This window comes from Musca autumnalis, unplaced genomic scaffold, assembly GCF_047663935.1.
Source record: "Musca autumnalis isolate F117 unplaced genomic scaffold, ASM4766393v1 scaffold_2, whole genome shotgun sequence".
In the NCBI taxonomy this organism is placed as follows: domain Eukaryota; kingdom Metazoa; phylum Arthropoda; class Insecta; order Diptera; family Muscidae; genus Musca; species Musca autumnalis.
In genome coordinates this window covers 259,313,254-259,325,075 of record NW_027411755.1, presented here as the reverse complement: position 1 = coordinate 259,325,075, position 11,822 = coordinate 259,313,254, and the positions used below count along the sequence as shown (strand labels likewise).

At 33.4% G+C, this 11,822-nt stretch overlaps 1 protein-coding gene across 2 annotated transcripts; it reads right to left on the bottom strand.

Moving 5' to 3' along the window:
• Nucleotides 1–46: 46 nt before the first annotated feature.
• On the bottom strand, nt 47–5,324 carry LOC141391906 (uncharacterized). 2 transcript variants are annotated; one of them, XM_073964636.1, is made up of 4 exons: nt 5,206–5,324; nt 2,252–2,420; nt 1,612–2,186; nt 47–654 (listed from the first exon to the last, which is right to left on the bottom strand). In XM_073964636.1, exons 1-4 carry the CDS (start codon nt 5,305–5,307, stop codon nt 361–363), a joined length of 1,140 nt encoding a protein of 379 aa, XP_073820737.1. In that variant the 5' UTR covers nt 5,308–5,324; the 3' UTR covers nt 47–360. The 2 variants fall into 2 exon arrangements, with proteins under 2 accessions (XP_073820737.1, XP_073820738.1); XM_073964637.1 differs by lacking the exon at nt 5,206–5,324 and adding an exon at nt 4,886–4,908.
• Nucleotides 5,325–11,822: the final 6,498 nt, after the last annotated feature.

The window sequence follows — 11,822 nt, the reverse complement described above, 5'->3', positions numbered from 1 at the left end:
ACCTACATACATAAAATCAGCCCCTAGTAAAATTATTAATTGAAAATTTTTGAGTTTTTATTTTTTATTTTTAAAGAGATAATAATTATAATAAAATACATTGTTGTCGGCATGAGATCTCATATAATTTCAGCTTTAAGATTTAATAATTTGAGGTCAATACTCTTCAGCGGTAATGTTTCTGTTGTTGTTGTTGCTATTTCATTCAAAATGCTTACAACACATTCAGTTTTATTTGGTTTTATTTCAAGTACATATAGCATGGCAAGATTTATTCATGAGTTGATTTTTGAAATCTCAAGTTTTTTTTTTAATATAAATTATTTACAAAATGCATATCAAAAATATCAATACAACAATCTATTTGGTTTTATTAAATGTGGCAATTTCGTTATTGTTGCCAAAACTGTCAACACATTTTCGGATTTGTAAAATATCTTCGGGATAAACACGACAACAGCCACCAATTATTTTCGCTCCTAAACGTATCCATTCGGGCACATAGGATTCCATTGGAATACAACTGTCACGACCGGTCCACTCACCCTTATCTGCATCATAAATTTCACCTCTATTACTATAAACAACCAATGGCGGCAAAACTTCTTCCTCACCCAATAAGGTGTGTAGCGATTTAAAAAGACTGGCAACAAACTGAAAAAGCGAACATAATTAATTAAAATTGTGTTTTTAATTTTTTATCTGTAGGTCCCGGTCCACACTAGCGTGAATGTCATAAAAAAATTTCATGAAATTAGGCGTTCTTAAATCGAATTCTCCACTACAGCAATTTTATGTTTTTACTCTACTATGGAAGTCGATCAAGAGACGCATAATTTCATGAAATGTTTTCAATGAAATCAGTCTAGTGTGGACCGGGGCTAGGCAGATAAATGAATAATTTAAAGTTAGGTGGACCTGATTGCTACGAAAATTTAGCCACATGGTCGATTTTGTATTGAAGTGAATTTAATAATAATTTTTGCGGGGAAATGCGTTTTGGACAACACAATTTTTTCCGCGTTACAGAGTTTTCCACATGTCACTAAATTTGTTCTGAAGTTTTTGCAATTTTTCCCATAATTCTTTTTTTTTAAAGACTTACTGAATAAATCTTGCTAGAAAACTAAACATTATATCTATTATATAGACATTTTAATTAAATATACCTCTGATAAAAAAAATTTTGAGGTGGTTATACTCTAAGATATGGGCCAACACAGGTGTAAAATACAACCAGCTGACTGGCTTTTGTTTTCTTCTTTATCCTATGGGAAGCACAAAATTCGACTAAGTGGTCAACATTACTCGAAAAGACATCATATTTGAATTATAAATTCTTGTGCAGCCGTAATTGCACTTCAATAAAAATTTTAAACATTTTCGTTCCTAACCATAAATTAAAACCTCAACACACTTGGTCTGTTCCTTTACTTTTGAAAATGGCAAAACCGTCAAAAGTAGTAAAAGTTTTAAACTTCTCCCATATGAATTGTATGGTGTCTGAAGTAAAGGAACGTTTTTCGAGTAAAAAGTGGCAAAGCTTGAAGATTATTGCACGTAAAGGAACAGAGCTATTAATAACATACGCCCGCAGCAATGCATACTTACATTGGGATTAACACAATTCACACCAATTCCAAAAATGTGATCGTTGCCTTTAGCACCACCATGATGCTTTTTAATCATATCCCAAATAGCCTTGGCAGCATTTGCAAAATTTTCACCATGAGCTAAATGCAAATCATCCTTACATTGAAATGATATCCAGAACTTAACATTAGGATAATCTTTAAGTAACATTTCTGTAATAGCCTCTGCTTCCTTTTGACAGGGTATTGTCTCGACAGATAAACCATCAACATTTTCCGCGAGTAGAGCATCTATGCGTACACGATGAAAATTTTGTAGTTCTTCTTTGGACACTTTATCGGTATAACTGCCACAATATTCTGAACCATCATGTAACATAGCTCCATAAGGTCCAACCGAACCCATAACTAAAATCTTTTCGGCAATACCATTTTTCTCTTTAACACTCATGATATATTGATCTCTAGCTTCTTTAGCCAATTGAACACTTTTTCTCATTAGGTCGATACTTTGTTCGCGACTTAGTTTTAGATGTTTCATAAAACCTTCAACGCTTGATTGATAAGTGTTGGATAGAATAATTTGAGCTCCATCTGAAATCCAAGAAAATTTACAGTGTAGTACATAGTTTATGGGTAATAAAAATAAGTGATCTTACTTTCTAGAAAGTCCAAATGTGTTCTTACAACGGCAGAGGGATTTTCATGGTCGAAACGTGAACCCCACAAAGGATCGCCATCTATTTTAGTTCCAACATGTTTAGCTAATTGTGTGGAAAAGCCTCCACATTTCACTAAAATCGTGTCGTGTTCCATGACAAAATTTCTCTATAAAGATTTATAAAAAAATATGTATGTAGATGTAGAATATGTAGAATTGTTTAGACTATGCACTTATACTATGATTAAGTGCATTATCTTGATTTGAATTATATTATACCAAAGTGATAACTTAAATCCACTTTTGCTTTTTTTTAGTTCAATTGTATAAACCATACCGAACTACAATTACTGACAAAAATTGGGATATAAATTCCAAACAATATCGCGCATTTGCTCAAAGAATGTCAGACCTGAAATAATGGCTTTGAATTTGGGTTGAATTTTATAATGATTACAACAGATTTTTGCCAAATTTCTGTAACATACTGAGTCTCAAGATATGAACAATACATTAAGATAATAATAATGTGCAAGAACAATACCCAGTGGGAAATTTTCTGGTAATTTGCATTCCTTTCTCGATTACAAAGGTAATGCATTACCCATTTTCCCACTGTGTAGAAATCGTTAACCACTAAAATGCATTTTTGAGTTATAACACTCTATGAGTAAAGCAATATGTCAGTTGAAAGTAATTTACATCAATAAATCTCTTTGATTTCAAACTGACACGTATTATTTATATTATGCGGTCAGAATATGATTCACTACTATGGAAAGCTTTCACACCACTATATTTCTGCAGAAGTTGCAAAATTGTTGATGATTATTGATTAAAATTCTAGATTTGTAAAGAGATACATACAGTTAGTCAACTTAATTATTGCAAAACCAAATTATTACAAAATTTTAAATAAAACATCATTTTATTGTTATAAATAAATATAACTTTTAATATTTTTGTTAACAGTATAATTCTTACAGATGTTTATTAATATAAAAAAAATAAAAAGTAGCTAAATTTCACTAAACATTTTCTTAAAATTAACTAAAATGAGAAGAACTCATTATTTGCACTGTCAACTAAAGAATTGCAAAAGTCCCAACTTTCCAGTTTTTCACGGTATTTTTCGAAAAGTTGGTTCTAATATTTCGTATGCCCAACTTTGACATCAAAATGCGCTTGTAAACGTATCTGAATTTAATAAATAAGTTTCGGAATGTCAATTCCATGTTTTTTTTTTGCCATTCTTTTTTATTGCATTTTATTTAGTCCCCCAGGTTAGTGGGCGGCCTATTCCCAACTTTTTCCTTCAGGTGTACACATGAATTGTCTATGGGGTTAATATCTAGACATAGGAACGGGGTGTAAATGACTTTTGTACAGTTGTAAAACAACTAAGTCCTACATAAATTAGATTTATGCTTAGGGGCGTTGTCTTGGCAGTACTTATAGTGCAATTTGTTTGAATTTTCACGGCCAACAGGACTAAATTTCTTGACGCTTTCGGTTAAATCATGTTTTAAAACATCTAAATAAACTTCCTCTGTCATTATTTCCTACAAAATCTGGATGTTACCAACGTCACTGCTTGGTATGCAACCCCATACCATACATGACAGTTTTCCGAACCTTACGGTATGTATTAAATTCTGGTTTTCCATGGCTGTAAGGGGTTTTCGCAACACTTTTTGAGACCCATCGTGATAGTACAGCATAATTTTAGTCTCATCAGAAAATATATCGTCATGCCGATACTAAAGATGGCGTGAAATGTTGTCTTAACAAGTCTGAATAGTTTCTTTACATTGTGCTGTGGGAGGGTAATGGTTTTTATCTAGTCACTCGTGATGAGTGCTTGTTATTATGTAGCACTTTTCTGACTCTTCCATGTAACACACTTACTCCAATATAATTTTTAAATAATTTTCTTTCGTCAATTTTTTTAATCATTCTCCCGTCAATTCGTGTGGCTACTATTTTGGGCCAACCATGTAACGCCTTCAGTTTGAGCCTGGCTTCTTTCTCGGTGCGGTATATTATATTGTATACACTTCTCAGCTTACGAGAGGTGACTTTAAGGATTTCTCTTTCGGATTTACCATTATTATAATTGGAATAGACCAAATGTGGCATATTTTCCGCAACCGTTTACCTGACTTTCTCTTTTTCTGATTATACTGTCTATGTTTTACACACAAAAATTAATTTATGATCAAAAATAATGGATCTTCATGTCCACATACCATAAAAATCATTAAAATCCTTAATCGAAAAAAATCGCGGGGAAAATCCCACGATTGTATTGCACATTCATTAATTTTGCAATTATTTAGTTGACACCGCCAAAACCAGATACCTATCCTTTTTGCCCGTTGTTTTTGTTATTTCGGACCGATTTCTGAATTTGTTGGCTTGATGTTGTCATTAACAAGTAAATCAACAGATATTTACAAAAAGTCCAAAATAATTGAAAGAATTTCTTGTAGTAATTCCTAATTAAACATCTAAATTTTTAAATATTCATCGTTTGCAATAATATAGTTGACTAACTGTATTTATTTTTTAAGCATTTTTATTTCAAATGTTTCGATATTTAATAAGTCATTTTAAACCACAATACAAATACCGACATACTGTTGTGAATTATTTCCTATTAAGCTAAGACGCTTAGACGGGTTTCTTCCGACCGAGTCCGGGTTTTGTCTATAATCTCAACGTGTTCGAATGATTTTTTCAGAAAAATTCTACTGCATTGAGTCCTGCATTCTATCGTAGAATTCTATTGTAATGAAAACATTTTGATACGTCCTATTGTAGTTTTGTCGGCATTAACTCATAGTATAATTATTTTCCAAAATACGAAAAGAATGCAAAGAAACCTAATTCTCTTATTGTTTTTATATATTTTTTTAAATTAATTTTTACACTGAGCAATAAATTGCTTACCTGAAATTTTTTATTATTTTTAAATGACTTTTTTCCTTTTTGACCAACAAAACAATAAGCCAACAACAATTCCAAAAACAAACATTGCAAGCTTTTTTGCATTAGAACGTAGTTGCCAATACTGCAAACTCGTAAACTGACGTGGTATCATTTTTCGGTGATTAGCATGGCACAATCATTAGGTCTGTTCGATAACTTCGCAAGTAAAAAGTTGGTCTGTTCCAAGGCAAATATATGGTCTGTTCCTTTACTTCTGAAAATGGTAAAACCGGCAAAAGTAGTAATAGTTGAAAAGTGCTCCCATATGAATTGTATTGTGTCTGAAGTAAAGGAACGCTTTTCGTGTAAAAAGTAGTAAAACTTGAAGATTCTTGAACGTAAAGGAACAGAGCTATAGAAGGTAGCCGATTCGGCGAATTGCTACAACAAAGCAACTTTTGCCGTAACATAATACGTCAAAATTTGTAAATAGAATCAATTCGCCTTGGCGCTTAAATTTGCAGCGATTTAGCATCGGCCAATCAGAACAAGATGTTTGTTTACATTTCACAATTACAACAATTTTATTTGACATTTCATGTTCAATCAGCTGTTACGAGTCGGCTACCTTCTTTAATGTGCCTTGGTCTGTTCCTTTACTTTTAAAAATGGTAACAGTGGCAAAAAATGGTAAAGTGCTCTCTTATAAATTGTATGCTTTTTAAAGTAAAGGAACGCTTTGCTGGTTAAAAATGGTAAGAAATGGTAACCTCAGGCACGTAAAGGAACAGAGCAAGTATTTGCAAGTTCTTGCACTTCTCGTTTCTCTTTTATTGAAGAAGATTGTTATCGAACAGCATTTTGTAAAAGTTTGTTCACATTTGTACAAACTTTTAGGTTTTCAAACAGACCTATTCAAATATTTGAATCAGCCCAGTAGTGCGATGTAAACTGAATGAAATACGCCGCTTTTTTCACGCTCAAGGCCTGCGTACATAAGCTGCTTTGCCTGATTGCCTTGCTTTGCTGCTTCAATAAAAAAATAAAAGAACAAAGAAGGCCGACCCAATTTCCAACTGATGGCAGCCCAGTTCGAAATTTCGTCTTTATTCTATTATTTTTATTACGTCAGAAATGAAGCAGGTAATCAAGGCAATCAGGCAAAGCAGCTTATGTACGCAGGCCTTCAGTTTCATGTCAAAGATTAAAGGCCAAGTACTACCTAATTCAAATGCTGCCTAATTCATTTGAATTAGGTAGTACTTGGCCTTTAGCCTTTTACATGAAACTGAGCGTGATAAAGCGGCGTATTTCATTGTGTTTCTACCTTAAAGCTGAAAACACATCCCACGTTTGAATAGAGTTTTGTGTCATTTCTGGTAGAAGAATAAAGAAAATTTGAAACTTGGCAGCACTTTGTCTTTTATTCATCCACAAGAAATGAAACAAAACTTTACTCAAACTTTGGATGTGTTTTCAGTTTTAGGTGCAAACACAATCACGCCCAATTTCACGTAAAAGAATAAAGGGGAGTTACTACCTTATTAAAATGCGATCCTCAATTTCTTTATTCTTTTACATAAATTAGGGCTTGGATAAGCATGCATTTCTCATTGTGTTCGCACCTTAACTCATACATTGGGTTATAATTTCGGCAGTTAACGAAGTTTGTCGGCAAGTTAGCGAACAAAATAAAATTGTTGCTAAGTCCTACCGACAACTTCCATTCATACTTTTCATGCATATTTTTTATTTATTTGCTTTACAATTGCAGCCATATCACAATTTTGAGGCCAATTTATATGATTACAAAGAATCCACCTAAATACCATAGCTACTCTAAAAGCAATTTCATATACATATATAATTCATCTTAAATCTAGAAATTGAAGATTTAATTATTTTGGTTACAATTATGTTCTTTCATTTTTTAGACAATTTTTCATTACTTCATAGCTACTCCAATGTTACAGCAACTTGTAAATTTAATACAAATTAATAATAAATAATAATTAACAGAATAAAATATAAAAATAATTAATTAACAGATATATGATGTGGTATGTAAATAATAATAATAATAATCAATTTACGCGCAGAAGAAAAAAACAGGGTTTAAAATGCTAACGCCATATTAGCAAAAGCACCGAATATTTATTTATTTTTATTTATTTCCACATTTGCAGCTTTGCCTGCTAAAATTTCTTTCAAATATGTTTAGCAACAATGAACAACGGCAACATGTAGCAACAAATTTCACAAACATATTGCTAGCGATGCTATTTGATATTGCCGCTATAATAAAATAGCATCGGACACGCATACTCATATTTTGCAGAACACATGATCAACACACATGTATCAGAAAACAGAATAAGCAACAGAGTTTCAACGGTTTAAGGCCTGGGTACATAAGCTGCCTCGCCCGCTTACCTTGCTTGCTTCTGATAAAAGAATAAAAAAGAAAAGGGCAACCCAGTCTGAATATGCTCGGCCTTTTTTATTCTATTATTTTTATTATGCCAGAAATGAAGTAGGAAAGAGAGGCAACCAGGCGAGGCAGCTTATGTACCCAGGCCTTTAAGGCCTGCGTACATAAGCTGCCTTGCCTGGTTGCCTTGCTTTCCTGCTTCATTTCTGACATAATAAAAATAAAAGAATAAAGAAGGCCGAGCAACTTTCGGACTGGGTTGCCCTTTCCTTTTTTATTCTTTTATCAGAAGTAAGCAAGGTTAGCAGGCAAGGCAGCTTATGTACGCAGGCCTTTAAGGTGAGAACACAATGAGAATTTCATGCTTACCCAAGCCTAAATTTGTGTAAAAGAATAAAGAAATGAAGGATCGCATTTTAATTAGGTAGTACCTGGCCTTTATTCATTTACATCAAATTGAGCGTGAAGCAAGCAACAAAGTTCAATGTATTTGAACCTTTAGCCAGGTTTTCAGCAAACAATTGTTTTTGAGATCAGGGTTACCAGTGTAATATATTAAAAACCACAATATAATTCATGGTAGAACAAGAAAAGGTAGCAGCAATACCCAGCTGACTGAACTGGGTTGTAGTGTTAGTGTCAAATTCCATTCGACATTTTATGTATTTATTTCTATGTTCGATGTATATTAGGGATATATATTTTTGAAGAACAAATTTATTCATCAGAAAAAAAAACTATTTCCCATAAAGACGGCTTCATATCATTGACATGTAACCTCCTCCAGGTCCGAACGACATGCCGCACACTAAAACACCGCTTATAGAGGCGGTACAATATTTGTTAATATGTGTGGTATTTTGTTAAACTTGAAAAGAATAAAGCCCTAATAAACATGTGCTTTTTTGTTTTCAAAAGCAAATGATTGAAACATCTTCTCTTTTTTCAATGAATTACCAGCGACCCGAAACATTTTTGCAAGTATTCTACTTTCTGCGAGAAATTATGCATTTAGTGGAATGATATGGAAACATTCAAATTGAAAATCTAACGAGTTTTCATTCATGTTTTCCAAAATATTCAATCAAATGTGAAAAATTATTAGTTTTTTAAATTCCAATAATTTATAGACATTTCCTTGTTTTGTTTACATTTACGTTGACACTAAGGTTTACAAACAAAAACAAATTCCTTTGTGGTTGTTGTTCGTTGTTGTATTTGTTGTAGTATTAACTTTACCTTGTATTTGTTCTACCATGAATATAATTCATTCCACTTTTTTGTTCAAAGGGCATGTGAATTTTTGGTGAAGCCGTTCAATATATATATTTATTTTTAAACAATAATAATTAGTATTCTTTAGGTCCTACCATATGAAGGAGTCATTTTGCCATTAAAGCTGTGTTCCTTTACTTACCTGATGTTACCATTTGTTACCATTTTTAACCTGCAAAGCCTTCCTTAACCCCAAAAAGTGGTAAAACTGGCAGCAATTTTAAGAGAGTGAAGGCCTGGGTACATTAGCTGCCTCGCCTGGTTGCCTTGCTTGCTTCTCAGAAAAGAATAAAAAAGAAAAGGGCAACCCAATTCGAAATTGGCTTTGCCTTCTTTAAGGCCTGCGTACATAAGCTGCTCTGCCTGATTGCCTTGCTTTCCTGCTTCATTTTTGACATAATAAAAATAAAAGAATAAAGAAGGCCGAGGAAATTTCGAACTGGGTTGCCCTTTTCTTTTTTATTCTTTTATCAGAAGTAAGCAAGGTAAGCAGGCAAGGCAGCTTATGTACGCAGGCCTTTATTCTTTTATTTTTATTAGCTTTGTTCCTTTACTTTTTTAGTGGTAAAAGAGAAAAGTGTCAAAATTGCTCCCTCATGAACATTTTTATACCCCGGTTACACTATTGAAGGTTAACCCACTGGGTTTAATAGATCCAGTGGGTTAATCTTTGCTGGTTACACTTAGCTTTTCGATGATATAAACTGTCAGCTGATGTTTGTTTACGTATACATACAAAATAACTAATAAAGTCGTGTGTTACACTTTTCCAAATTCTCGTATGAGATATCGTCCCCTCTTTGCTCATATTGGTATATTTTACACACAGGGATACATTTTTGTATCATGGTATCAATCGTACTGTTTGTTAAAAAGTGTCTAATAAAAAAAAATAAATAATTTTATGATTTCCAAATAACTTTAGATTTATTAACTCCATAAAATCTCATGCGACCAATCGTAAACGTGTAAAACACGACAAACTCTGTTGCAAAAACAGTTGCAACTTTTGGTACTTTTTGAGTAGAGTTGGATTTTTTTGCACAAATACCGAATACAACACTGTATTTTTGGTGGATTTGTGCCGGATTTAAAATAAACCCAGCCATGAGAGGATTTAATTTTTGTATGGCAAATCTGGGCAGCTTTGAGCAGATTAAGCAAATAAATCCTCATGAAGTGGGTTAACCCGGCAAAAAGCTGTAGTGTAACCGTGCTATTACCAGAAAAGTTAAGGAACGGAACATTTGTAGGTCTGGCAGCAATGTCAAAAAGAAAAAATCAATTTTCGTCTTTTATCTCACAGTTTTTAATTTAGTTTTGTCAGCTTTCGACTTTTTCTTCTGTTTTTCGTCCATTTTCTTCTTCATTGTGAAATAATCGTCAAAAAAAATCAAAAAATCAGTTCTGTCATTTTTACCTGCAGAAATTTGTATGGTAGCCTGTGGTAGAAGAGAAAGCCATTTTCGCTCTCCCTCTCTCTCATCTCACTTTCTTAAAATTGCTTCCATTTTTGCCACTTTTCGGGGTTAAGAAACGCTTTGCAGGCTAAAAATGGTAACAAATGGTAAAAATGGTAACCTCAGGTATGTAAAGGAACACAGCTATTATGTCAGAAATGAAGCAGGAAAGCAAGGCAACCGGGCGAGGCAGCTTATGTACCCGGGCCTTGAGAGAGGAGAGAGTGTACAAATGCCTTCTCCACTTTTATCATTAAAAAGTTAAAGGAGCAAAGCTTAAATGACACCTTTTTTATTACTACGTTGGCAACTCCAATAACAAAACCAACCTCAGTTGCTAATTCGCTTCGACGAATGGTCCGCCGACTGCAAAATATGTAGCGTGGTTGTCTATTATGCCTAACGAAAAAAAGATTAGGCGTAAAAAACGAAATAAGCAAAAATGTACAAAAATAAATATGCGTTCGATTGCTTATTTAGCTGTGTGTGTCAATATTGTGTAGCAGTTGAAGTGTACAGCTAAAGCTAATGTTTTAGATGCTGGCTTAAAAACCCTTTCTTATTCGTTTTCGCGATACAGTGTGCACCGCAAACTGCTCTAGTAACAAGTAGAAAAGTATCAGACGGCTTTGCCGACAGAGATATACCTTCAGCCTATACTATTTGAATCTTTCATCTTCGGACAGATCGAATGTATTTAGGGTCTTTTCAGTATTTTGAGGCCTTTTTTTGAACTTGCCGACGAAAATATGGATTAGGATAAAAGGTCAAAAGTGTTGCAGAGGCGAACAGACCTTAAGCTAAGGTACCTCCATTTTAGATGTAAAACTAAATTTGGACAAAATATTAGGAGATCCAAAGTTTGGACCAAATTGGTTGCCCCGTTCAAGAGATATCGTGCACACAATTTTAGTTAAATTTTTTAAATATTGGGGGAAGTACCGGAAGTTATGGACCGGTATTGCTCATCCTCTAACTGAAACTAAGTTTGGACAAAATATGACGAATGCCACGTTTAGGTTATGGCCGAATCATGGGCGCTATGAACTTTATATTATATACTTGAATACTGGACTATATAGAAGACACCCTAAGCATATCCGGTATCCCATATGAAGATCCTATGACTTCCCCCGATGATCACAGCTTAAAGTACTCAAAATATGCAATTTTTACAAGGTCCGTCGTATGTTTTCTATATTTTTTGATATATATTCACCATAATTATTTTAAAAACTGTTTGTATCGAACGTACAACATCTCCTTAATATATTAGTGTCGAAAACCCACAAAATGTATTAGTTTGTATCCGGAAATAACGAAATTCTAAAACCCGATTTTGAGCTATATCTCAAGAACAAGATCTGATGGAGAAAAACCGAGACCGGATTTGAAAATAACTCGCTGATTTCATTTACCCTTTCCAATTTTGTTGAGCAGTGTAATTAAACATTTATGCAATTTTTTTATTT

Excerpts from the sequence above, each read along its gene's own strand:
- LOC141391906 (XM_073964636.1), bottom strand. The coding sequence starts at position 5,307 with ATGCAAAAAAGCTTGCAATGTTTGTTTTTGGAATTGTTGTTGGCTTAT. Across the intron at positions 2,421-5,205 it reads AAAATAATAAAAAATTTCAG|AGAAATTTTGTCATGGAACA; the intron begins GTAAGCAATTTA and ends AAATCTTTATAG. Across the intron at positions 655-1,611 it reads TGAATTGTGTTAATCCCAAT|TTTGTTGCCAGTCTTTTTAA; the intron begins GTAAGTATGCAT and ends TCGCTTTTTCAG.